Source organism: Peromyscus leucopus, chromosome 1 (genome assembly GCF_004664715.2).
Source record: "Peromyscus leucopus breed LL Stock chromosome 1, UCI_PerLeu_2.1, whole genome shotgun sequence".
In the NCBI taxonomy this organism is placed as follows: Eukaryota; Metazoa; Chordata; class Mammalia; order Rodentia; family Cricetidae; genus Peromyscus; species Peromyscus leucopus.
In genome coordinates, this window is record NC_051063.1 from 59,747,707 (window position 1) to 59,775,633 (window position 27,927).

At 51.4% G+C, this 27,927-nt stretch overlaps 1 protein-coding gene across 9 annotated transcripts in view; it reads left to right on the top strand.

Annotated features, from left to right (window-relative positions):
- The window catches only part of Ano1 (anoctamin 1), a 169,288-nt gene that overhangs the window by 52,158 nt on the left and 89,203 nt on the right, over window positions 1–27,927 (top strand). For all 9 annotated transcript variants that reach the window (XM_037208683.1, XM_028871423.2, XM_037208673.1 and 6 more), the window contains exon 2: window positions 21,468–21,613. In XM_037208683.1, coding sequence (XP_037064578.1) covers window positions 21,468–21,613 — 146 coding nt within the window. The remainder of the gene's footprint in view (window positions 1–21,467; window positions 21,614–27,927) is intronic.

Sequence of the window (27,927 nt, forward strand, 5' to 3'; positions counted from 1 at the left end):
ATGCTTAAAAAAACAAAAGACCCAAGCTAGGAGTTGGTGGTGCATGCCTTTAATCCCAGCACTCGGAAGGCAGAAACAGGTGGATCTCTGTGAGTTTGAGGCCAGCCTGGTCTACAGAGCTAGTTCCAGGACAGGCTCCAAAAGCTACAGAGAGAAACCCTGTCTCAAAAAAAACCAAACAAACAAACAAGCAAACAAACAAAAGACCCAGGAAAATAGGAGAAATGAAGGATTCTCCTCAAGGGAGCAGGCCCAGGGTTAAGGCAGAGGGGCTAGACTTTCAACCTGGGATGCCAGAGAGGGGAGGCAGAGAGGAGTGTCTGATCCTGAGAACCAGTTTTACAAACTGTGGTTTACAGGCAGTGTCTGGCTGGTCTGACACTTTTTGAAACAAATTGTATCTTTGCGAAACAAATGTTTTAAATAACCCGCAAAGCCAGTTTCCTGATGCCTTCAGTTCACAGGGCTGTGCTCTGCCTGTCCTTGCAAAGTTCCGTCAAAACCTAGGTGTCCGGATTAAAAATAAAGTAACTTTCCAAATATTTTGGTGAAAATAGAAACTTTCCGTTTCTATGGGATATTATTTTCGTCTTCCATCTGTACTCAGAAGTAAAACAAAATATTAAGGCTTAATTCCATTTTATTTCAACTGTTTAACTTTGCCCCTGAACTCTGGGATAAACATTTACCCAAAGTGAACCTGGTGGATTTGAATTTTTTGAAACATAGTAAACATTTCCCTATGTAATAACCTACCTCGTTTCTATAAACGGTATCAATTTATTAGCTGTTTTAGTTTCTTTTGAGGTTGAATAAAGTTTGGCTCATATAGAAATTGTTATTAATAAGGTCAGTTTATGCTCCCACCCCACTTTTGCTTCAAAGACTGGTTATAGATGCTGTCCCTCACTCAGTTGTGCCATATAGGTTAGGAAACGAGGGGATGTGGTTTATGGATTAGATGTAAGATTAAATGTTTGCTAGAAAACTGGCTCAGCCATTGAGAGTGACTTGCTGCTCTTGCAGAGGACTCAAGTTCAGCCCCCAGTGCCCATACCAGACAGCTCACAACTGCCTGTAACACCCACCCTTTTCTGGCCTCTGAAGTCACCTGTGCACGCGCACACGCACACACACACACACACACACACACACACACACACACACACACACACACACACCACTGCGTAAGAATAACCTTAATTAGTCCAGGCCTTGCAATGTCCTTATTCTGCTTCTATGGGCAGAGGAGGCACTGACATTGCAGTTTCCCTTCTGGCCACAGGTACTGTCTTGTACAGGTGTCACCAAGTGAGGTCTTATGCATGTGCAGTCCCCTCTCCAACCACCAGGTGACGTCTTGTGCACAGGTGCATATGCACTTCCCCTTCTGGTCACTAGGGGCTGTCTAGTGCACACAGGCACCCTCTCCAAGCTGGTCTGTGAATCAGGAAACTATATCCCTGGGGGCCTTACCACCACATTAGAGAGTGGACAGACAGGATCCTGGCCTGTGTTTGCCAGGGGAAACAGGTTCTTCTTGAATGTCAAGGGCTCTCTCCCTATGTTGCATGTGGGTTCTGTGGATACCTGGCCACGTGTGTTTTCTTCCCAATCCACAGCTGTTTGCTCCTGGCCATTGCCACCAAAGACGCCTCTGACTGAGTTCTGGAGGCTTGTGTGGGACTTGGCTGTGATGCCTGGCAGGAGCGAACTAAGACTCACATAAGTGTCAGAAGCTGGGCTTGGCAGGTATGTACAGGAGTGTGCAACAGGATTGGATCCTGGGTTCCTGTTGCCTGCGCTAACTGCTGCGTCTTGTCCCCTGGCAGGACTGCAGGAGTCCTCCAGGACTCTACGTGCTCTGCCATTGCTCTTGGAAGACCAGACTGTGAATCTGAACTTGACCCCTCAGGGCCAAGTGAGCTTGGACAAGTATCCCAGCTGACTCAAAAGTTGTCTTTTGTTTGTTTTAATTTTTTTTTAAGACAAATTCTTACTCTGCACAGCCCAGACTGGTCTTATATTCACAGCAATCCTCTTGCCTCAGCCTTCTCAGTACTTGGGTGACAGGTATGAACCCCCACGCCAACCTTAAATTTGTCTTGAAGGACTGAGTGGATGGTTCAGTTGGTAAAGGGCTTGCCTTACACACATACAAGCATACAAGCATGAGGGTTTAAGTTCAACCCCAGAACTCACATGGAATACCAGGTTGGGCAGTGTGTGCTGTGATCCTAGTGCTGACCATAGCAAGACTCTGTCCCAAAAGCACAGTAAATACATTGATGAGGAGTTAAGGATGCATGGCTGACAGGTTAAAGGCACCTGCCCAAGCATGTCTGCTGTAGGATCTGTAGTAGTGTCTGTTTCCTCCTTCTTGCTGTTGGTCATTTGTGTTTTATTTATTTTACTTTCATGTTCTTTTTCTTTCTGTGCATTGTATGAGTGTGTATGTGTATACATGTGTAGCCTCTCTGTCATATGAAGTTGTATCGGTGTGTGCATGTATATGTGTGTGTGAACATGTGCATGTACGTGTGCATGTACGTGTGTGTGTGTGTGTGTGTGTGTGTGTGTGTGTGTGCATGTGTGTGTATATGAGCATGGGTGTGTGGTGGCCAGAGGTCAGCTTCTGGTGTTTCTCAGGAGTTGTTTATTTTTTGAGACAAGGGTCTCTCTCACTGGCTTCATTAGCTTCCTGGAACTCCTGGGAATCCTACGGTCTCTGCGTCCCACTGCTGGGACTACAAGTGTAGGTCACCAGCCTGGCTTTTTATGTGGTTATGTAAAAACTGAATTCAGATCTTCTAACAACTTGATGGCAGCCTAGAGTCACCTGAGAAGAGAGTTCCAGTTGAGGGATTGCCCAGGTCAGGTTGACCTGTAGGCATGTCTGTGGAGACTGTCTTGATTGTTAATGGGCACAGAAGGGCCCATCCCACAGTGGACAACACCATTCCCTAGGCGCGCATCCTGGGCTGCATTAAAAAGATAGCTGAGCGTAAGCCTGAGTGAGCCAGTGGGCAGCCTTCTTGGCTGTGAGTTAGCTCGCGTCATGGCTTCCTCGGTGGTGGACTGTGGCCTGTAAGCTGGGGTCGACCTTTTACTCCTCTCTCTGCTCTGGCTGCCTTTGTGCGGCAGCAGGATGCGCTAGGGTCAAGCACTCTACCACACACAGCGCCCAAGTCTTCCATGTCTTTGCGGTCTCACAGAGGCCTTTGTGCTACTATTCTTCACTCATTTTCACTTTCATCAGAGGCGATACTTCCACCCTTACAGCAGCACTGTGCCTAGCATTGGTTCAACATGGGGGTGACATGGTAAACCTCTATGTGTACATAAAAAGAACATGGACTCTGTACAGTGAGATGTTTTCTTGTAGTTCTACCTTTTACAGAAAGGTGTTGAATAAATGGTAAAACTGGGCAGTGGTGGTGCATGCCTTTAATCCTGGCACTTGGGAGGCAGAGCCAGGCGGATCTCTGTGAGTTCGAGGCCAGCCTGGTCTACAAAGTGAGTTCCAGGAAAGGCACAAAGCTAAAACATGTCATCATGACAAAAACAATTCTATTCGTTCTCTGGGTCTCTGTTTTATGTGTTTTGAAGACCTTGTTGTTGCCTTGTTTGTTCTTAGTATATAGCCTGGGCTAGCCTCAACCTTGCTATCCTCCTGCCTCAGCCTCCCCCAAGTGCTAGATGATAGGCACACGTCATCATGCCTGACTCAAAAGTTTTGACTTACAAGTTTTCAACTCTACAGTGGTGAAGTGGCAGCATGAATCTGATGGAAATCGCACTTTCAGTTTGCCCTTTCTCGAAGTGCCCCTTGGCTAGCCACTGCTGTGGGCAGCAGTGAGCTTGAACTATAGCTCCTCGTCAGCTGAAGATTAGAAAGAAAACAGGTGACAACATGGTGTGGTGAGGCCAGGAGGGGCCAACACTGATAAGTTTAATACATCTTCAGCTTGGATATTCTGAAGGTGCAGTGGGTTTAAGCTGTAACTTCATGGGGCTGGAGAGATGGCTCAGTGGTTAAGAGCACTAGTTGCTCTCGCAGGAGAGAGACCCAGATTAGATTCCCAGCACCCACATGGTGGTTCACAACTGTCTCTGACTCCAATTCCAGGGGATCTGACTCCCTCTTCTGGCCTCTGCATATATTGTATATGGTACACATACAGACAGACAGACTAAACATTCCTACGTATAAAATAAAAATGAAGCAAAAATAAAAAGATGTAATACCACTGTAAGTTGAAGTGTTTGCAAATATGACTTTAAATTATTATTATGTCTAGTAAAAATTACTGTGTTCAGTATTAGTATTGTTGTCTAACTAACTTGATATTGGCATGCCTACACCAGGATCCTCTTGACCCTATCTCTGTGATACATATATTTCAACCCTTTGGGTTCTAGTCTTTATAATCAACTGTGTTGTCTGTAAATGGTAAAGAGCTGAGGCTTCTAAAAATTTCCTGTAATAATTTTGCCTTTTAATTAGAGTATCTAACTCTAGAGTAGAGTAATAAATAGTTATATTTATTATAACTATTGATGTATCTAGGTTCACATTCCCTGTATAACTTTTACATTTGTCTCCATGTTAGGATCTTTTTTCTTTGAGGGAAAGAAAAGGGAACTCTGTGAGTTTAGGCCAGCCTGATGTACAGAGAGAGTTCCAGGATGGCCAGGGCTATACAAAGAAATCCTGTCTCCAAAAACAAAAACAAAAGCAAGAATAAAAAAATTTTAAAGGAAAAAGGAGAGAAGAGAAGAAAGGAAGGAAGGAGGAAGCTGGCTTTGTAAATTCCTTTTTGATTAGTTGATTATTTTTAAACTATAATTTATCTTCCACTAGCTGGTTAGAAACACAATTTACTTCTTTTTCTGATGGTTGATCTATAAATTTCATATACATGGCTGGCTCTTTCATCCTTAAATAGTGTTTTAACATCTTTTGGGCATTGTAGGAACTTTCAATACAGCTGAGTTCACTTGTCCCTCAATATCAGGTCACTTTCTCTTACTGATCGTGCTTACATTTTAGCCTCGATATTCTTATCTTTGTTCTCTGGGTTTAGATTTGCACACTCCATTTTTTGGAGTTCGTGTTAAACGTCCACTTAGGATTCTGCTTTCTAGATCGTTTATATTTGTGTGTGTGTGTGTGTGTGTGTGTGTGTGTGTGTGTGTGTGTGTGTTTGTGTGTGTGTGTATGCATGTGTGTGTGTGTGTGTATGTGTCTGTGTGCGCGCACGTGTGCGTGTGTGAGGTGTGTGGAGGTCAGAGGACAACTTGTGGAGGTTGGTTTTCTCCTTCCACCATGTGGGTTCTGGGAATCAGATGGGTCATCAGGCTTGGTAGCAAGCGCCTGTACTCACTGAGCTCTCTTACTGGCCCTCCAGTTATTTTAGATATAAAATCTCCCTTCCACGTGTTTCTCAGTGCTAGTAACGACTATTGGTTTATTTGTCTGAAAGCATCTTCATTTCACCTTCCTGTGTGCAGGAGCTCTTCTCTGGGTGGAGAAGCCTAGATCGTTCTTTTCTTTCAGCAACTGATAGTGACACGTTTTGCTTATGACTTGGTCAGTGACAGAGTGCACATGTGCACACACAGCACTGTGGTTCCCGGAGAACATGAGGTCAAGGTGCCTCATGTGACTGTGACTAAATCATTGTCTTAGTTACTTTGCTGGCTATGATAAAATACCCTGACAAAGCAAGCTAAGTGAGAAAGGGTTTATTTGGCTCACAGTTCACAGTACAGCCCACAAGGGCATCGGTACATGAGGCAGCTTGTCATGTCACCTCTGCTGTCAGGAGACCATGGTGAACATATGCAAGAGCTTAGCTTTTTTTCTCCTTTCTTTTTACTTAGCCCAGCCCAGGGAATGATGCCACCCACAGTGGGCAGGTCTCCTGCCTTCATTAACACAAGGTACCCCCCTCGGGCATGCCAAGAGGCCCCTCTTGCAGATGACTCTAAATCTCATCAAGTTGACAATTGAGATGAGCTGTAGCAATCGCTCAGCATCCTGTCTCTTCAAAGGCATGAATCATGACATCATCATCACTCTGTTGCCTTTGGCATCCATAACTTCTGTGGAACAGTCAGCAAAGCCGGTATCTTTTTTCTTGGGCTGTGTTGAAGCCTTTTTTCCTTGTTTGCATCTTCACCATGGTTACAGTTTGGATCTGACCTCACTTCCCCACCCCCACACCCCCACACCAGACTCGCATTTTTGAACATTTGGTCTCCAATGAGTGGCAGTGTTTGGGGAGGTGACAGGCTGGCTAGCAGAGAGGTAAGGCTGTACTGTGAGGTTACAGCAATGGTCCTCAACCTCCCTATTCTGTGACCCTTTAATACAGTCCCTCATGCTGTGGTGACCCCCAACCATAAAATTATTTCGTTGCTACTTTGTAACTGTAATTTTGCTACTGTTAGGAACCATAATGTAAGTGTTGACAAGCCTTGTTACAGCCCCTCCCCCAGGAGACTTCCTGCCACCATCAGCGTCATGCTATACCTTCCCCACCAGGGAGCCTTGGACGACGGGGCTAAGTTCTCCCCTAAGCAGCTTTAGCCAGGTGTTTTCTCCAGAACTGATGAGCAAACTACCTAGCACCCCACCCAGGCTGCGCCCTGCCTTCAAGTGCATCCTCTGAATCCGAGAGCTTCTCTGTCAGGACTCATGTGGCTTTGTGGCGTTCATCAGCTCTGCGGTTCTGAGCCAGGCATGGCTCTCAGTGCTAACATTCTCTCCTGAGCCATCTTTCTGGTCAGTGTTTCTTCCTGTCTGTCCAGCCTGATGTCCCCTCTGCATCTCCCACCCTTGTTTTTGCTCTGAGAGGTCACGTTTGGTTCTGTTTCTGCATTACCATTTATCATGGGATGGAAGTGCCCACACCCACACTGGGGTCTTCCCTTAGTCCCTTTTTATTGTCCTTATGATTATTCATCCTGATCCGTCACTATTTGGTGTGGTTTTCTGACACTTAAGTGATTGACTGATTTCGAGACAGGGTTTTCCTGTGTAATAGCCCTAGCTGTCCTGGAACTCACTCTGTAGACCAGGCTAGCCTTGAACTCACAGAGATCTGCCCGCCTCTGCCTCCTGAGTGCTGGGAAGATTAAAAGGCATTCACTACCATGTGATTTTTATTTATTTATTTTTATTGTATCTCGTTACATAAGGAGAATGCAGAGGCACGGTGTGATGTTGGGCCTGACATTATGTCTGTGTTGAATAGCAATGTAGGATGAAGCTCTAGTTCTCCAGGCCCAGCCCCACAGTGTGGTCAGAACACGGCCAGCCTCCCCTCCTGAGGGCCAGTGCCCAGCAGCCTTCCAGCCAGAGTGAGTTTCTTTCCTTCTTTAAAGATAAGCTCAAGTTCATGTTAATGCACCTCTTACCAGGGGTCAGGACCCTGTGCTGGGAAGGGAGCCATCAGGGTGTGCTGGGTGTCTGCTTACGTGATAAGGGGGTGCTGAGTCCTAGGAGCTGTGGTGCCCTGGGGAATACTGACTCAGACCCAACCAACCGGGTCTCTAGCCTTTGTTCTGGAGAAACACAGCCTGGCTGTGCCTGCCACTCTCTTTGTCTCTTTTGGTCATTTTATTACGGTCCTGTCTGTCCCCATCTGTACCAGGTGACAAGAGAGGGTCCCACGGGTGCAGGCAGCCGCGTTCTCTTGTTCTCACTCTCGGACCTGGGCGTGTCCTGTTGGAACCGTGCTCTCTCTCGTTTTGTACTTTTTCTTCCCTTCTTTGATTCTTTTTAAATTTTCCTCCTTCCTTCTTTCCTTCCTTCTTTCCTTCCTTCCTTCCTTCCTTCCTTCCTTCCTTCCTTCCTTCCTTCCTTCCTTCTCTCTCTCTCTCTCTCTCTCTCTCTCTCTCTCTCTCTCTCTCTCTCTCTTGACCTGAGGAGATGATCGCTCAATGCTTTGGGAGTAAGCAGGGCAGGCACAGGGATCCTCCCACGGCATTCTCTCCCAGCACACGGTGGTTGTTTTGTGTTCAAAGCTGAGCCTGGCTGCAAAGTTTCTCTGGCCTTCCCCAGCAGGGGATGGGGTGGACCTAGCCCGTCACTGCCCCGTCCGTGCAACCTAGGGCTGACTCAGGAGATTGGAGTCCAGTGAGAAGTATTGGGTCTGTCAGTGGGAGGGGGGTCTGGAGAATTCTGCCCCCGGAGCAAAGGCTGTGGGCCATGGGCCAGCCTTCTGCCTCTGCACAGCACGTACCAGGAAGAGTCCCTGTCTGGTACTCACTCCCCCACTGTCCCTCTGCTGGTTCCCCAGGGACCAGATTCTTATCTGAAAAGCCGCCTTCTCAGGCCCCCAGCCACCCCTGGTGGAGCTCAGCCTTAACCCTTCTCTTCTTCATCTCTGCTTTGTTCTGGAGAGTTTTCAGATCGAGACGAACATTCCTAGTTCGTCTAGTCAGACAGGTGTCAGACCCCCCTCCCCTGTCGTCCCCCCCCACCCCGTCCCAGGTGTGGCTGCCTCCAGGGTCAGGGCAGTGGGCAGGGAAGGGCTGGGTTAGGCCAGGCCAGACCAGCAGGACAGAAAGGACTTCTTTGTTCTTTTTCTCCTGTCTTCTTCCTTCTTCCCGTTCCTTTTGCCTTTGCTGTGGGAATTTCTTCCTTTTCTTCACTTTCTCCATCCCAAGACGCCCGTGGACCTGACAAGGTGGCACAGTCAAGAAAAGACGCTAGAGTATAAATTATGTCAAGACTGCCCATTCTCAGAATCATTGTTATCTAAGTCTCAGTGGGGAATGAAAAACTTTGGACTACATTACAGATGTTCCAGGGCATAACAGGAAGAGATGGAGGAGGCTGATCTTGGGAAGGAACTTCCAGAGCCCTGGCAGTCGTACATACAAGCTGCCCCGAGTCCTGGCTTGGTCTGCTCACAGTTCATGTTCCAGCACAAGGATTTTGAAAACACATGGCTGGGACTAACTTGGAGCCTAGCCAAAGGTTGGGGGGAGTGGAGGGAGCTGGGCTGGACAAGGTAAAGACACATTCTAAGAGACCCTACTAAATCTCTGTTTCCCCTTCCTCCTGGAGGAGGGACCCACGTGTCCCCAAGCCCTCGTGGAGTGTTTGTGTGAAGCAGGAGGAGCCCCTGGACTCTACGAAGCCGCATGAGGTGGTGACAGCTCCGGGGGGCCTCTGGCCCTGTCATCACAGAGGGGCTTGCACAGGCTGGGTTTTCCCGGGTCAAGCACTCTCCTTTGTCCATTCTGTCTCCACACAGAGCTGCCCCATCCTTGACTACTCTCTGTCAACATCTCCTGAGGCCGTCTATACCACAGGACCCTTCGGAGGCCTCCTCACATCCAGGACTCAGAGCCAGCCTCTCCTGGCCAAGGCCCTGCAATTCCAGCCCCTCTCCCTCTCCAGCTTCACCCTTACCAGCCCTCCCATGTCCAAGGTCTTTATCACACACTCACCCAACCTCCAGCCTCCACCTGGGGTGCTCAGAGGCATGGGCAGAGGCCTGGCTCTTCCCATTGATCCCTAGATTAAGTCTCCAAATCCCCTATTTCCTTGTCTTTTAAAAGAAACTAGGAGCCAAGCCTGGCGGTGCCTCACAGCTACTCCAGAACCTGATGCAGGAGGATGGCAGCTCACAGCCAGCTGGGGTACTTAGTGAGAGACTGCGTCTCAAAAGATAAAAAGAGGGCTAGGGGCCTAGCTCAGCGGTAAAGCACCTGCCCAGCATGGGCAGGGGCCCTGGGTGCCACCCCTGGCACCACAAACACAGGGAAGGAAACGGAGTATGAGAGAACAGAGGCGCGGACAGGTAAAGGAAGGAAGATTTATTGACAGTTTGGCCAAACCAGGGAGAATGACACTCTGCTTTCTGATATTCATCCCATTGCAGGGGACAGTTTTATAAAGGCGGATGGACAAAAGCCAGGGAGTACCCACGTGCCGATCTACCTGTGAGACGTGCTGTCAGCACCACGTGGCGTCTCTTAGGCATTAAGTTCCTCTTTGGCTGGCACCAGGGCCTGTGCGAGATTCCCAAGAAAGCTTTCATTCTTTGGGTCCTCTGTTTTGAGATCTGCTGTTTGGGGTCCACTGTTTTGAGGCCCCTGTTTCAGTCAGAGGCCACTGCCAAGCAGCGCTTCCCCAGCAACCCACATCATGTCCCCACATTTGCCGCCACTGTCCCAGGTTCCACAGTGGCCACCACTGGCTGCTGTTCCTTCATGTGCCTTTTGGAGTTGGCTTTATTTGGTGTGACCCCTGAGAACCCTGCCTCCCCTGCAGTGCTGGGTTGGACATCCTGTCCCCAGCTCTGTGCCTCACACGAAAGAGTACAGCAAACACCAGATGTCCACTGTGTGAAGGGGAGAGAGGAGTGGGGAGGCCCGCGTGGACCCTAGCCCAGATGGCTGGGTGGCAACTGTGGTTACCAGCAGCTTTGACCAGCAGTGGCCTGGATGCCAAGGACAGCCGTGTTGAACTGAACTCAGCTCTGAGACTCACTGTGTGGGACTCCTACATCCTCATAGCTGTCTCCTACTAAAAGAGAAGCAAGGGTCCCAGAACCCACGTGCCTTGTCCAAAGTCACCCTGCCCCAGTGCAAGCCTGAGAGGGAGGAGGCTGTGCCCAGGTCTGGAACATTCTACACCCACAGAGGAGCCTCACGTTAGCACTTAATGGTCCTCTGGCCTTGTCTGTGAACATTTGCGGAGCACCTACTGTGTGCATGGCAGTGCACACTTGGTCTGCTCCTCTCCTTCCAGGTGACTCAGTGGAGGGGGAAGCAGCAGACACAGCAATCCATCTATGACCTCCCACATCCTGGCACACACACAGTTCAAAATACATCCAGGTGCAGAAGCCTGGCTAGCCGCAGTACCTGCGGTATGCCACTCCCAGGTGGTTCAAAAAAGAAAAAAAAAGAAAAAAACAACCCAGAGGCCACTCAGCACAGCCTTCTATGACAGCTGGCAGGGAGCATCAGGCCAGCCAGCCAGATGGGGCCACCATGTCCCAGGCCCAGATGCTGCTAGCCCGATTCATGTTTCAGTGATTCCAGAAAGGCACAGCCCGCTTGCCCTGTGCTCCGAGGACACACAGCCAGAGAGCAGTGTTGTACAGTGTGGGCAGCAGAGGAGCTGCAGATATAGGCATGTTGTGGTTGTTCCCAGGTGTCCCCACCTTCACCCCTGCCGCCAAAAAAGAGAGCTCCTCCTCTAATCGCTGACAGACCTTGTTTTGTTGTTTGTGTGTGCATGCCCACGTGTGTGCATATCTGTGTGCACATACGTATGTTTTTGTGTATCTGTGTGTGTGTGTGTGTGTGTGTGTGTGTGTGTGTGTGCCATGCACACCCCTGAATGTGACGGCCACAGGTCAACCTTGGGTGTCATTTCTCAAGGACCATCCACCCTGCTTTGTTCATGGCAGTCTCTCCTTGAGACCAGGCTATTTAGGCTGGCTGGCCAGCAAGCCCGGAGCCACCTGTCTCCACCTCCTGTGATTACAAGATCAAATCACCACGCCCAGTTTTTTATGTGGTGCTGGGGATCCAACTCAGGTCCTGGCTTTCCCAGCTGGGCCAGCTCCACAGCCCTACAGACAACCCTTTAGTTCATGCAAAAACAGTGTCTCTCCCTTTTCTCCCTGAGCCCTGTACTCCGCGCCTATAAAGTGCCCTTGACAGTGAGGCAGCATGGGAAACTGCCTTACAGGCTGCACAACTCTCGGATGGTGTCTGTCTGCTCTGCACAGAGGTCAGCACTGCAGGGCAGGGGTGGCGTGTGGCTAGGTCACTGCGGGTCCTGGGTCCTGGAACCTTGGAAAGTTGCTTAGCAACAGCTGGCAGAGGTGGGCACAGAATAGTTTGTTTACCTGGTCCCCACTGCCTTGATCCTGACAATCCCCACAGCCTTGGTTCACATTGCCCTGGTTCACACTGCCCTGGTCCCCACTGCCCTGGTTCACACTGCCCTGGTCCCCACTGCCCTGGTCCCCACTGTCCTGGTTCACACTGCCCTGGTCCCCACTGCCCTGGTTCACATTGCCCTGGTTCCCACTGCTCTGGTCCCCACTGCCCTGGTCCCCACTGCCCTGGTTCACACTGCCCTGGTTCACACTGCTCTGGTCCCCACTGCCTTGGTCCCCACTGCCCTGGTCCCCACTGCCCTGGTGCATACTGCCCTGGTGCACACCTACTTGGTCTACACACTGTCTTGGTCCACACTGGTCTCCATCATTCTACCTGCCCTGTACACTTACCTCCTCCAGGTCTTGCCCCACAAGGCATGGTATTCGAATACTCATTTTCCTGGCTCCCAGTGACACGTCAGGGCTCCTCTGAGGAGCCCTCTACAAGCTTTCAGAACTACGGTGACCTTTTCCTTCTCTTGCCTACACAGTTGATAGCCTGTCCCTCAGTCTGGCAGCTGCCTGGGTACATGTGGGCTCCCTGTAGCCATCTCCTTTCCTCTATCTGCAATGGCTGCAGATAGGAAGGCTTTAGTAGGTGCACTGACTGCCCCCTTGGAGGACCACACTTCTTCCCTCAGAAAGAGCAAGCCGCTCCCTCTGGAGCTGGGGAAGGGCACTGGGCTGGCTGACCCTGGGCCGGATGCGGCAGCTGCCACCAGCAGCCTCCATGGCTCTCAGCACCACCTGAAAATGTCAAGACAACAAACTGCCCTGCCTTGGAGCTGTCGGGTGTCCTGTAGACAGATGGCATTTAGCAGCCGGGCTTTCCTCCACCCTTTGCTTGTTTTACCTTAAGACAGTCTCAGTAAGTTGCCCAGGCTAGCCTCTAACTCACTGGGTAACACAAGCAGGCCTAATGCTCTTCACTCTCCTGCCTCAGCACTTGAGGCTAAGGTCTCTGGTCTACACAGCATACTCAGCCCCCTTCCCACAGATATTTTATACCATATTAGACCAGATCCTGCTGGAACCTGAGCATAGGTTCCACAGAAGCAGGTGAAGGATTTTGCTCTCCTGGACCTGAGAGAATACTGGCAAGCTGGCAATAGTCTTGGACTCAAAAGAGGGCCTCCACATGGCATGGGGCTCCACATGGCACAGTGGGACAGAAACCTCAGATATGAGGCTGGAAGGGAGTTATGTGGCATCTCAGGTTCATTTATAAAGTGGATGGGATTTTGGCTTCAAGGCTTGAGTTTCCCCAGTGAGTGTATAAATGAGAGAGAGTGTGTGAGCTAGTGAATGAACGAATGAATGAATGAATGAACAAGTGAGCCAGCAGTCTAGCCAGGGAATAGATTTGATTAAGGCACCTGTGAGTGACAGTTGTTGACAGAATGGATACCTCCCTCCCTCTCAGAACCCGTGACACCTTTCTCTAGGCCCACCCAGCCCTGACTCCCACCCAGGCTGAGTGGCTGAGGGAGATCTTATAGTCCATGCTGGGGACAGGGGGGCTACAGCAGCCGTCACCCTGATGTAAAGGGGAGACAGCTTGTGCTGTGTACACTGGAGTCACATGGAGGTTCTTGTGTCCTATGTGGGGCCTTGAACTTCTGCCACAGGCCAGGTGGCAGCTGGGCCAATGGATGGGCTTTGTAATAAAAGAACTTTCTGCCCAAGGATGTCAGGAACACTCCTGCAGTCAGCCTCGAGGCAAAGATGGCTTTCTCTAAATTAGTGCAACCTAGATAAAAATCTGATAATTAATAAGAGGCCCCAAACATGCCTGTGGGCCATGCGATGGAGCAGATCCGAATCAGATGCCCTCTCCCTGATGAGAAAATGGACCTCAGTCAAGTAAGTTCTCAGCAGAAACCAGAGAAATCCCAGGACCACGGAGAACAGACTAGAAAGCCACACGCCTAGTTTCACTTGAGCAAGCAGGAAAGCCTCCCAGCTGAGGTGGTTTCTGGCCACATGTGGTCTGCAGCCTGGGGAAACATGGCTTGCCTAAACCAAGGAGCTCCGAGAGTGTGAGATGGCCAGCACATTTCCAATCCGTAGAAAAACAGAAAACAAAAACCATTCCGTTAATGAGCACTTGTTGAAGATAGATTGAAATTTAATTTTTTTTTAATCTGGTGGACTACCTGAAATGTGTTGCTCGTTTGACCTGGTTATTTTTATTCCACAAATGTGACTGCCAGAGTATCTGAAAGCTGAACAGGGCTTGCCGCGATCCCAGCGACTGACATAGTCCAGAAAGTTCTGTCAAGAGAGTGAGGTTCTTGGTGCCAGGGGCTTAGAGGTTCTGATGCCCCAGCACTGGATGGGAAGGACTCATGGCCTTGTCAGTGGGAATGTCGTTGTCACTGGGTTCATGTTCCTCCATCCCTGCAGCCCCTGGATTGCCCAGAGGATCCTTTCTCTTGGAGGACAAGCACAGTACTGGTGGAAGAGACAGCTGGACAGGCTGGGAGTTTTTACTCTTTAAATCTGGGGAGGAAGCTGGGCAGCAGTTGGGGCTCTGAGGGGTCACCTAGCTGGGATCTGGGGCATCCATATTCTTCCTGAGCAAGGTGGTCAAGTACACCCAGCTGCCCAGACATGGCTTCTGATGCCAGTGTGTCACCATGCTAGAGACCAACCTGTGATTCCCACCTCATCGGGTCCCGGAAAGAGAAGGAGCTGGTGATTCCAGCCCCGAACCTTTCATGGCTCCTCCCTTGCAAGGCCCCAGGAGGAGCAGGGTGTGAATCTACTCACAGACAGCCATAATCAGGGTAAAACCACGAGTTAATATTTGTAGAGAGCTTAGCACAGGGCCAGCTCGAATAAGACAGCTTGTTAAATAAATAAGCACAAATGGAGAGAGCGCACAGGCTGCCAAACCCTAGAGCACAGAATGCCTGTGGCCGAGAGAGAGAACGGGCCTGGCGGGGCAGCAACGAGCCCAGGAAGAGGGAGCCAGGGCTGGTGGAACTGAGCTGAGTCAGTGTCCCCAGCCCCACAAGAAAGGCTCCCGGGAGGAGGAGGAGGCGACAGGAGGCTGGAGAGTCCTAGCCTAGCCTGGGCACCTTTTCAATTGTGTGTGTGTGTGTGTGTGTGTGTGTGTGTGTGTGTGTGTGTGTGTGTGTGTGTGAGAGAGAGAGAGAGAGAGAGAGAGAGAGAGAGAGAGAGAGAGAGAGAGAGTTCCCAGGGATCGAAATGAGCCAGACGCAAGAAGAGACTGGACCTTCCCCTGAAACCGACCCTCCTGTAGACTCCGAAGACTGCTGGAACAGCACAATCCCCTTACACTGAGTGCCCAGCTTTGGCTGCATGCCAGGCCTGGCAGTTCCTAGTAGCAGCAACCGCAGCTGGGCGCTGATGTCATGGGAGGGAAGGAAATGATTGACATCCCATCTCCTGCTAGCTCAGGGATGAATCCCCCAGCAGCAGCTTCCTCTAGATCTTTACACACCCAAGCTCACTTTAAGCAGCCATGTCATCTACTTTGTTTGGCATCTGTTTGGTCCTTCCATGAGATACCACTAGCCCTGACTCATAGGTGGCTCACTTTTCCCTTGTTCCTGTCTTTATCCTCAGGCTGCTGTGAGTCACCAGCAGTTCTTAAGGACCCCTCCATCTCTGCTTTTGGTACAGTTATTTATATAGTACAATGTTTCTCAACTGGTGGGGCACGACCCCCTCGAGGATTGCATATAGGATATTTATACCATGGTTCTTACACTGGCAAAATTAGTTAGAAAGTGGCAACAAAAATAATTTTATAGTTGGGACTCACCACAACATGAGGACTTGTATTAAAGAGTTGCAGCATTAGGAAGGTTGAGAACCACTGATTCAGTGTGAGTGTGTGTATAGGAGCGTGCGCGTGTGTGTGTGTGTGTGTGTGTGTGTGTGTGTGTGCACTGCCACATGGAGGTCAGAGGACAACTAGCAGGAATCGGTCCCCTTCTCTGCAGTGTGGATCCCTGGGATTGAACTTGGGTCAGCAGGCCTAACTACAAGCGGCTTCACCTGCTGAGCCATCCTGCTGGCTCAAAGAATTTTCTTTGGCAAATAGAATTGTAAGGTAGATTTTTTTTTTGAGGTGCAGTTGTCTAGGTTTAGGGATGAGGGCTAGAGAGATGGTTCAGTGGTTAAGAACTCTTCCGGCTCTTATTAAAGACAGGAGTAGTTGTGTTCCCAGTACCCACACCAGGCAGTTCACGACTTCCCGCACCTCCAGATCCAGGGATCGGATGCCCTTTTCTGGCCTCAGCAGACAACTACATTCATGTGCACACAGACACCCACAGACACATAGTTAAAAATAAAATAAATCTTTAGATTTAAGGATGAAAGGGGAATTTAAAAAATTAAACTCACGGCCACACACATGCTGGTGAGTTTTTGTTGTTCTGAAACAGATTCTCATGTAGCCCAGGCTGCCCTTCTACTCATTATGTATAGCCTTGAACCCCTGATCTTCTGCCTCCATCTCCTGAGTGCTGGGATCACAGGATACACTGCAGTGTCTGTCTGTCTGTTTTTTTTTTTTTTTTTTCAATGCTGTACTGGGGATGAAACTCAGGGCTCTGTGCATGCTGGGTAAGCACTCTACCAACTCCCCAGCCCTCAGGCACGTTTTAATGCAGAACGCTACAGGGAGGTGCTGCTATCTGCCTGACCTCTGACACCTGCACATGTGCATACATAGGATTCTCAGTAGGGGTTCAGCAGACCCTGGTGAAAACTGGCCTTACTCTCCCGCCTGACCTTTAAGCTAAATGCATTGACTGTCAGGTCAGCAACATGTGTGGTCCGCCCATCAAGGGTGACCTCAGAATGGCGGCCAGCCTGGGGGCACCTCAAGGATGTCTGACAAGGTCTTGAGACAGTTTGCAGTAGTCACAGAGGAGGCAGCTGGAGAAGATGCTCCTGGGTTCTAGGGGTAGAGGTGACCAAGGACACAAAATAGCCCTGGGGTCAAAGAATGGTCCCATCCCAAATGCCATGGGAGTATTTTAGTTACCTTTGCATCCTTATTACCTGAGAACAATGTAAAGGGACAGAGTATTTATTTGGGCTAACTACATCAGAGGTGTCCATCATGTCAGGTAGGGTGTGGTTGAGCAGAAAGGCTCACATCACGGCAGACAGCAAGCAAAGAAAGAATCTCTGAAGGGACTAAGGCCAGGTCTTGCCCCAAGGACAACCCCCCCCCAACACACACACACACATAACTTACTTTCTCCATCAAGACCCTGCCTCCTACCTCTCAACACCTCCTAGTCATGCCATCAGATTATGAACCCATCAAGACATCAATCCACTGCCCTTAGGGTGCAACCATCTCTGGAAACACTTTTGTGTAACTTTTCCTGGGGAGATGTGAACAAATGCCCATTCACCCTGGATAGAGCATTGGCAACAAACCAAAGAAACCGTTCTAAATAAGCTCACAATTGAGCTAGACTCAATTGACCAGTGAGCTTATTGATGGTGGCTCAAAGGAGGCTGCATTACTGAAAAACCTACCTCAGCATGAATGACAGCTCAGGAAAGCAGTATCCCTGGAGCTCCCTGCATGATTTGCATGCAAATATCTAAGTCAGTCGGCGGGGCAACGAGTCTCTTCTCCCCAGGCACTGTTCTGCTTATATAACCTCGTGAGTCCTGTAAGTTTTAGGATCTTCCTAAGTCTTGGGGGTTTCCCTTACTGAGTCTTAAGGAGCTCCTGGAGAAGGAATGTTCCAATTGGGAAAGCATTGCTGCATTAGCACCACATCACAAAGACACCCAAAAATGCATTCTACCAATCTCCCAGATGACTCTCAATTCACAACAATTGACTGTCCCTATAGACCCATCAAGAAGATTCCTCTGCTGGAACAGCCCCTGGCCCAGGGCTCACCAGGGTCAGAATTCCAGATGAGTGTAAAAGAAGAGACTGAGGCACGGTGAGGCCTGGCAGTGGGTGACAGGCAGTTGGGTGCTTGTTTGTGACCAGCATCTTTGTGACCAGGTATTGCCTCTCTCTGGTGCAGAAGCCCTCCTTGTTCTGACTTTGTAAGCACTCATCTGCTCCTCTCCCTGAGCTGCAGATGGCTATGTTCTCAGACATGTGATGCAGGGCAGGGCAGAGGGCGAGAGACTCCTTCCGTGTGGGCAAAGCCAAGACAAAAGGCCACGGGAAAGGGTTCCCTCCAAGCCTTGCACAAGGCAGGTCCTCTCCTCCCTTCTATCACTTCCTGCTCCCCCCTCCCCCACACACACCCAGGACTAAGAAATGTCAGCAAAGACACAGGTGTCTGTTGGTTCCTGGCATCAAAGTCAAGGGTGATTCGAGAAGGCAAGACGACGTACATTGAAGGCCGGAACTTTTCAGCATAAAGAGCACCCTGTGGCCTGCCAGCCAGGCCATGTTAACTAATTAATGAGGGGATTGGTCTTGGTGATAGAAGCTGGCCGCTGGGGTATGGTGTTATGAAAACTGCTGTGTTCTTCAATGGACAAGGCCCATTTCCACTCAACTACTCCGAGGGGAGACAGTCCCCAACAGCATGGTCACTGGGACAAGCAGGCAGTGACCTGGAGAAGTGACTCACCCTGGAACAAAGGCTCCCAGAGACAGGGCTTAACTTGGGAGGCGGTGTTCTCTCTTTCTCCTGGAAGTGGGTCTGGGAGCTGTTGGTTTAATTTTGTATTTTTGTTGTTGTTGGTCCTCAAGATTCCAAGACCCGAGAACTCTGGGCCTGAACTGTGGGGGACAGCTACTTATCTCATTGCTCTGATAAAACACAACTTAGGCAGGAAGGCTTCATCTGGCTCACAGTTTGAGGGCACAGTCCGTTGTGTTGGGAAAGCATGGAGTCAGGAACGTGAGGATGCTCATATTATATCCCTGGTCAGGAGGCAGGAGAGATGAACACTGGTGCTCAGCTGGCTTCTCCTTTTACTCACTTAGGGGCACCAGCTCATAGAATGGTGCCTCCCACATTCAGAGTGGGTCTTTCCACCTCAATTAACCCAATCTAGAAACTCCCTCACAGACACACCCAGCGGCTTATCTCCTAGATGATTCTAGAAGCTATCAAGTTGATGATCAGCATCAACCATCACAGGATTCTTTCCAGCCCATCCATCCCCCAGACTCACTGTGCAGAGGCCATGACACCCCTCAGCACTTGCTGGGCCATCCCTGAACTGCACTCAGAAGCCTTGGAGGAAGGGTAACCAGAAGAAGCAGAGGTTGGGAAAGGAGAAAGTGGAGTTTTTCCAAGCAAGCTGGTGTCAACTCCTGGCCAAGGTGGACTGCAGAACCAGGCCAGACTCTGAAAGAGCCTCAGCACAGCTTCTTCTTCTTCTTCTTCTTCTTCTTCTTCTTCTTCTTCTTCTTCTTCTTCTTCTGCTGCTGCTGCTGCTGCTGCTGCTGCTGCTGCTGCTGCTGCTGCTACCTGGGGACAAGATAGAGCTGCCATGTCTAGAGATGGTCCCCCACCTGGCAGCTTTCAGGGGCCTTGGAACAAGACCAGGAGGGCCACTCCCACCCTAGAATCCCCTAGAAGAAAAGTGCCACTTCCCAAACATGTAGGAACACCAGTGCTTCTGGTTCAGACCATTTATACACAGTTATACACCTTCATGTGCACACACACACACACACACACACACACACACACACACGTTCTCTCTCTCTCTCTCTCTCTCTCTCTCTCTCTCTCTCTCTCTCACACACACACACACACACACACACACACACACACACACACACATGTATGTACACTTTATTTTTGGCATAGCACTAAAGTCCCATCCGGTACATCACCCACACTAAGCATTCTACACTTGGGCCACATCCCACATCCCTGGCCCTGACCAATTACATTTTTTCTCCTAAAAAGAAAAATTATACCTTGTTGATTTCTGGAAGATCTCTGACACCTGAACATAAATTTAGGAGAAGGGTGTGCTCCAGTTACACAATGCCAGTTGTTTATCAACAGAAGTATGAAGTTACATAATCCTGTGTGTGACTGTATGTCTTTCCAGCCCAGTCCCCGGCACAGCGGAGGCTGGAGGGGGAGGGGAGCTGTTTGCACTGGGACTCGGGCAGCTAAAGGCATTTCTTAAATCCCACTTTAGGGCCACTTGGCACCGATGGGAGTGGCTAGATCAAGGGCCCAGTGGCCTCTTCACCTCTCCAAGTTCAAAGACTTAGACCTGGGGCGGTTCAGACAATGACAGGATGGCAGCCGCCATGGCTAAGCACACTGTGCTGTACAGCGAGACGATGTTGGTGCTCATGAAGGTGCCAGCCTGAGAGCCTGAGAAGGTGCTGCTTGGCCCCTGGGCTGGAACTCCGGAGCTGTAGCCAAACACCACCCGTCTTTCCCACCCATTCCGCCTCTCTAGGCACAGCCTGGGAATCACCAGAGGCAGTGCTGACTTTCGGCGGTTACTCCTGAGGGCCTTGAGTGTTCCCATGCAGCTACACGACAAGCCGGTGGGAACATCAGCTGTGGGGAGCGGGTCGCCCACCAGACAAGGTGCTGGTGGAAGCACTCCAGACAGACAGGGTCTGGGGACAGTGAAAGAGGAAAGCCTGGCTGCCTGGGGGCTGGAGAACCCAAGAGGATGTCCTGAGGGACAGGGTCTCTGATGGCCACCAGGAGGTAGAGGACAGAGAGGCCATCCTACAGGACAGGTGGCTAGTGTGACCCCTGCAGACTAAAATCAGGACAGTAGCTGCCCCTGGAACCTGCCTCCTCCTCCGCCTCTGGAAGGGAGATTTCAAGACACCTACTGTGTACAGGGACTCTGCGAGGTCCTGGGTGAGAGAGCACTGGATCCTAGCCACTCTGTAGGAGATCAACCTGCCTGGGAGGGTCAGGTCAGAGTGTTCTGTAGCCTCCTTAAGTCCTCTGAGGAAACAAAACGAAACCCCACCAAACAACAGGGTACCTTCACTAGCTGACACCCACTCTTCCTCCTGTGGAAGGGATTATCTAACAGCTCACAGGTGGGGGCTAGAGTCCTTGGAAGACAATGGTGGGGGAGGGGTCTACACAAGGGCAGACACCTGGGGAGGCTCAGGGTAAGGGAGGGTCCCAGGTAAGGGCTCTGTGGTTGATCTGTCACCTCCCAAAGAGACAGAAAGTTAGCTCCATGGTCTCTTATTTAAGGTGGGGGTCTGGGGCACCTCCCCTCCGAGGAAAAATCCTTTCCACCTTCAAATTAAAAAAACCCAAAACCAAACAAAAAAACAAACTCAAAACAACAGAAAACCCAACTCTAAAGGGACTCTGACCCCGGATAAAAATAAAACTCGGAATCCTTTCTTCCTGTGTTTAAATTTTTACGGAAAATCTGACCCGCGTGGCCGCCGCCCCTGCGCTTATATCTTTAAGGCGGAGCCGGCGCGCGGCCAAGTTCACGGCGCGCGGGCGCCCTCGGGACGGGCCAGGTGGCGGCAGCGCCCGGGAGGTCGCGAGGGAGGAGGGAGCGGCCACGTCCCGTCCGCGCCAGGCCAGCACCGCTTCTCCGTTGCAGACGCCACCGAGGCCGTGGATGGGGAGCGCGCGGCCACCATGAGGGTCCCCGAGAAGTACTCGACGCTCCCAGCCGAAGACCGCAGCGTCCACATCGTGAACATCTGCGCCATCGAGGACCTCGGCTACCTGCCGTCCGAGGGCACGGTGAGTTTGAGTTCGGGTGCGGTCACGGGCTACCTCTCCGCACCGTGCAAAGACGCTGGGGGCTCCCACTCACGCACGTGCGACCCGGAAATGCGCTGCTACCCTGACCAAGTGCGCGCGACCCGCTGTACTCTGCGTGTCCTCCCACCCGCGGAACGCTGCGTCCTCCCACCCGCGGAACGCAGCTCCCGGGGTCCCCTTAGTGTCCCTGGGATCTTTGCAGCTCTCGTCCCAGCGTTTGCAGTGTCTCCCAAATGCTTGGCCCGTGGTCCCCAGAGAGTTGCTGGGGTCTCTACAGCTCATTGCCAGGGGTCTCCGGAGTGTTCCGAGGTCTCTAGAGTGTCCCCGAAGTCCCCCTGGCTATGGACCTGGGGTTTCCAGAATGTCCTCGAGATCCCCAAAATGTCCCTGAGGTCTTCGCAGCGCACTGTCTGGGGTCCCCAGAGTGTGCACAGCGCCCAGCTTGGGGTTTGCAATGTCCCCAGGGTGCCAAAAGTGTCCCTCGAGGACTTTGCAGCTCCCAGGGTCCCTAGAGTGTCCCGGGGTCCCCGCAGTGCCCGCTCCGGGTTCCCAATGTCCTGAGTATATAGCCCACGGCCGGATGGGACCCTCCTTTCCAGGCCCGTGGCCAGGGGCGCCCTAAGGACAGCAGGGTGGGTGGGAGTCAAGGAAAGGGACCAGGTGGCCACCAGGTTGAGCAAGACCACTGCGCCGCCACCCGGTGGGGTTGAGTCCTAAGACTCCACCTGCCAACAATGCGAGTCGCGCTCAGCGCTTAAGTGAGACAAGGGAGATCGCCTACCGCGAGTCCCTAGGCATGGGCAGGGTGGAGCCAGTCACCTAGTTGGGGAACCCAGTCCAGAGGCCCCCTCTACCTTAGCATTGTTCCGGCGTCCAGACCCAGCAGGTCACAGGGATCCCTGGCGGCACGGGGTGGGGGTGGGGGGAGGCAAATTCACTCCTGATGAGTTTGGTTTAAAGAACAAAGTTTCCCAGGGAGCGGGTGGGGGCGGGGCACTCCCAGCGGAGACCAACGAGCAGAAGCTTCTTTCTCTTCCTGCCTCCCCAGGCCCCTCACGGTCCCCTCCTAGGCTCTGGAGAGCATAGCTGCCCAATGCCTGGGGCTCTAGCCTGAGGCTGGAAGAGTGGAGGGCCCAGCTTGGGGGATTGCCCTGACCTGCCCTAGCCTGGAGCTGGGAGCCAAAGGGCTGGGATGGATACTCCCAGAGGCCTGACTGGAACTCTGGCTGGGCAGAGCAAGCTCAGGCTGTGGATAGACCTGGCATTCCTGGGGTGAGACATAGATAGGGACTCTCCTGGGTGGTACCCAGAGTTCTGGAAGCCTGGACTAGGAGCAGCTGTTGATGAGCAGTGCCTTCCTCTCATGTTCCTGATGGGAACAGCCTTAGAAGCTCAGGGGGATGGTTGAACAGAGCTGTGGACTGGGCCTCGCTGACCCCTGTTGGCCCCTGGGCACCCAGAGAGAGCTAAAAACAGGGAAGGCTTCGCCCTTCCGGAGCTTAAGGAGTTCTGATGGAATGCTCCTGTGTTACCCGTGACAGGAACAAAGGACAGTTCCCCAGAGTTGGCCAACTGTGCTTCTTAGCTTGTTTAACTCAAAACAACAGGGTGGAGTGGGGGGGTGTGTGTGCTGTTAATACAAATTGGGAAATTGAGGCCCAGAGGGACAGGTGACTTCTTTCCAAGTCAACCACCAGTTAAAAAAACAGCTGAGGGAGACCGCAAGCAAGTCTGTCTAGGAATGGACATGGTGGGGGGAGCTGGGTAGCATCCAAGATGTGGGACCCAGAGGTGGGAACATGGGGACTCCAGTTGGAGGCACTGGGGAAGGGCGGTTGCCAAAGTAATAAAGAGGTGTTATTGTAAAGGTGGTGCCCATGGGAGGGGACTTGAGTATGAGCAAACAGAGTCTGAACGAATGGCCCTGGGCACTGGTGTTCCCATCCAGAGACCTGTGTTCACACCTAGCAGCTATCAGTGCCCTTCAAACCAAAGAGGCCACTGAGGTCTTAATCTTATTCAAAGTCTTCACAGTCCATAAATATGTGGGCTGGTCCTGAGGACTGGAGGAGACCAGTGGCCCTTATTTTGTGCAGAACTTTTCCTAGATGCTTACACGGTTTTTTAGGCAGGGAGGGCTGTGGCCCTGGGTCCATGTACAGGACAGACAGGTCATACTCAGGGATCATGCTTCAATCTGTAGCTCTGAAACCTGAGGTTCTTCTGAGCATTCCCACACTAGCTACCCCCGTTAGTCATCATTCAAGTCACACAGCACAGGAAGACCAGTGCTCTCGAAGGCCACAGGGCGTGGGCTGCACCTCCCTTCCCTAGAAACACAGCCTTAGATAAAACTCCTCAGCCCCCGGCTGCGGTGCCCAGACTGTCCTGCCACCTCCATGTCAAGGGAAAGGGGGCAGACCACTTCATTGGTTCAGTCACAGAGGCAGGCTAGGGGAGCATCTGGGAAGCCAGGCGCCAGGTGAATGTTGACTGGTTTCGTTGTTTTCTCTCTTCTGATCTTTGAACTTTCTGTTTTTAATGCAAGTTCTCCATGGCCTGAGATGCCCACACCCAGAAATACCTGCTGTGGGTGTTAGCCCACCTTCTGGGACAAGGGCATACATAGACTGCTTATCTGCCATCAGAGATGTCTGTTTATAGATTCCTGGGCAAGCCCAGTGATCGGAAATGGATAGCTTGTGCATATGAGTCAGGCGAAAACCGTCTGGAATACATTGGTGTTACCTGGAGTAGGACATGGTGGCCTATGGTTGTCATCCAAGAGCTGGAGAATCAGGGAGAGGAGACTTGCTGGGAGTCTGAGACTACAGAGTGAAACCTTATTTCAAGGTCAATCAAAATGCACTGATGTTTCTCATCAGTCTGAAACCCAAGTCTCCAAATCAGAAGCAAGTCCTTGAGTCTCTGATTTCATCTCTCCCATTTAAGAAATTCTGGAGTCTTTAGATTCCTTCAAAAGCATTAATATTTTGTCACAGGCTGTTTGAATTCAGCCTGGGCTCCAGGAAGTGGAGGTGGATGAGGAGGCTTGGGTCCCAGCACATTTAGGATGTGAACATGGGGTCCTGCCACTGCCTCCCTGTTCTGCCCAGCATCTTGGGGGTAGCTCGCACGACCGTCCCTGTGTGTGGTGCTGGGACAGGATCGGCATTTTCTCTAAAACTTCACTGGAGGAAGCTCTTTCCAGGAGCACTTCCCCCAGGCATCCAGGAGACAACCCCATCACATTCAAACCCTGCAAGAGTCCCCTCCCATTCTCTAAGGCCATGGCACATAGAGGTAACTAGACACAAGCTTCTGTTGTCCTTTGTACACGAACACACACACACACACACACACACACACACACTCTTTCTCTCAACCAGCCATTAAGAGATTACTAAAAAAAAGCCCTTGCCTTCTATGCAGGTGTCCCTTTTCTTAATTATAGGAAAAGAGAGCATTTGGAAGTTACACATAAAGTCCAACCCATATCCCTCCTGCTGCAGTTTACATAGTTTTGTCCTGTTCTGTACAGGGAAGGGACATGCAGATTCAGCTGGTGCCTCTGTCTCCCAGGCTCACCTCAGAACAGCCCTGCAGACCTTGGGGGTCCCAGGCAGGTACAGAGAGCAGTTGGCAAGGATCCCACGTTATCTGTCTGTCTAGAAGTTGCTACCCACAGACACTGAACAAAGGCGGCTTTTTCCCACTTGATAAAGCCTGTACCCACGCAGACAAACAGTTTTGCCAATGGAACAGGACAAGTCACCGAGGGACGACTGTGCTGCTGCTGGTGGCACCTCCTGCCACCCACACCCCCCTTTGTCAGTTTTAAAATCTGAATCTAATACCCTGCCACCTTTCTCTCTCTATGGTCCACTCTGATAGTAAGGTTCTTTTCCCCTGCCCCACGTGTGTGTGTGTGTGTGTGTGTGTGTGTGTGTGTGTGTGTGTGTTCCAGAGGTTAGCGTTGGTTGGCTTCCTCTCTCACTCCTCAATTTGCTTTCTGAGACAGAGTCTGTCATTGAACCTGGAGCTTGCCAGTTCCGTTAGACTGGCTGGCCAGTGCGCCTGTCTCTCCCTCCCCATACTATGGTTACGTTCAGTGCACGCTGCACCCAGATTTTTACATGTGTGCTGAGGATCGGAATCCAGGTCCTCATTCTTGTGCCAAGGGTTTTAGGGACAACCATTCCATCCCTTTTTCTTTCTTCATGTGCTCAGCTCACGGAGAGAGCTCCCTGGGGCCACACAGTCTGCTGGGGCCTGTGGTAGATACTTTATGGTAAACATACTGAACCCTTCCAACAGTACCGAAGCAAAATCCTGTTAAATGAGGGAGGACTTACTGACATGTATCTCAGGGAGGTGGCTCCACCTCCTAGGGCCAGTGCAGCCAAACCATGGCTGAGCTGGTCTCTGAGCACAGGCAAGATGAAGCCCGCTTTGGCCACTGTGCCTTCCCCTAGCACTGACAGACCCCTGTGGGGAGGCCTAAGAGGGCCATGTGGACATGTGGCAGTTGCTCATGTTGGATCTGATCCCTGCCTCACCTCACAGAAGCCTTGGTGGCTCCCTGGGGTCATTTCCCTGACTGTCACACAGAAAGGCTCTGACTGTCCTTTTCTCTAAGTCATGGCTGTCCATCTTCTTCAATGGCAGCCATTGTTCTGGTTCTGAGTGTGGGTGTGTTAGGGCTGTCCCTGGTCTAGCCTCAGGGGCTCGTGCTGAGGAAAGTTAGAACTTCTCGGAAGGTGGTCCGCAGGAGACCAGCATGGCACCTTGGATCCTAGACAAAGAAGCTTGGAAACCAGTTAGAAGGATGAAGAGAGGGAGGGGGTGGGGGGAGAGAGAAGAGAGGAAAGCCGATGTGTGCAGCAGGGGAGAAGGCAGGTAGGAGGGGCAGGACAGAGGTGAGGTGAGGTCCCAGCTGCAGGAACTGATACCAGGATTGAGTGTGTTTGGAAATGAGGTTGAGACTCTGAGCCTCTGGGGTGACCAGGGTGCCAGCAAAGGCAAGTGTGTCCTCAGACCCCCCGTATATGACCATCTTGGCTCAGCATGACCGCTCTGCCTAACATGGTCCAGGGGGGTCCTTGTCTTCCAGGGCTCTCTGCTGGGGTCTGGCTTGCCTTCTTCTTCAAGGCTCCTCTAGCAGGCAGCACCCTGTGACTTTGCACTTCTCTGCCCTTCCTGGGATTCTGAGAAGGACCTGCCCTTGGCCCCGGGTTGGAGCCAGGGTGACGGGCGTGCCCCCCAGGCGCCTGGCCCAGCGTATTCTGGGCCTGCTTCTGCTCAGCTGCAGAACCCTCATCAACCTGGCTAATCCTCCTGGCAGGAAGTGGCTCTACTGCCCTTCCAGACGCCCAGCCACCCAGGGTTCCCAGGCTTGGATCTGGCCTGGCCAGCTTCGGGGCCTGCGAGAAGCCATGGCTGTTTCCAGACCTCCCTGCCAGCCTCTGCTTACTAGACTGCCTGGTGGCTCAGGAACTTCATGGTGGGATGGAATCACCCTTCTGGCTGTGTCCCTCAGTAACGAGTCAGAGCTGGAGTCCTAGGACAGTGGGTAGGGATTTGGTACCCAGGGCATTGAGCTGGTCTCCTGGGGTCGACCTCCTCTCCCGTGTGTCAATCTCAATTTCTGCCAGGTCAGGTGGACCTAGCAACAGTGTTCCCTCCATGTGCGGGACATTTGAAGACAGGGTGCCCCATTCTTAGAAAGAGTGTCACCATTTCTGTGAAGGACAGAAGTGCCTTGGGTGTGTGGACAGGACCCAAGGCTAGGCCCAAACCCATGCCTACCCCTGGCCTGGGGCCCCTGTCCCTCTACAGAGACACATACTCTCCTTGGTGGCTGAGGACAGATGTTCAGATTCCCATAAATTTAGCTCTTTACTAGGCCAGAGCGTCACTCTAGCTGCACTCCTGTTTTCCTCAAAAGCCAGCCCTAAACTACAGGGGCTGTGGCTCAGTGGGTAGAGCACTTACCTAGCGTACATGAAGGCCTGAGTTCTAGCCCCAGCTCTGCATAGAACAGGGTGTGGCAGCGTATACCCCAGCTGCAGCACTGGGAAGGCAAAGGCAGGAAAATCTGAAATTTGAGGTCATCCTTGGCTACATAACAGGTTCCAGGCCAGCTTGGGCTACAGCAGCTCTTCTTCAAAAGAACAAAACAAACCAACAAACAAAAAAAACCCAAACCAACCAGCCTGAGCCCCCCTGAGGCCGCACAGATATGGGGTTGACTCTAGCCTATAGCCACCCAGAAGGTCACTCGTAGAAAACCC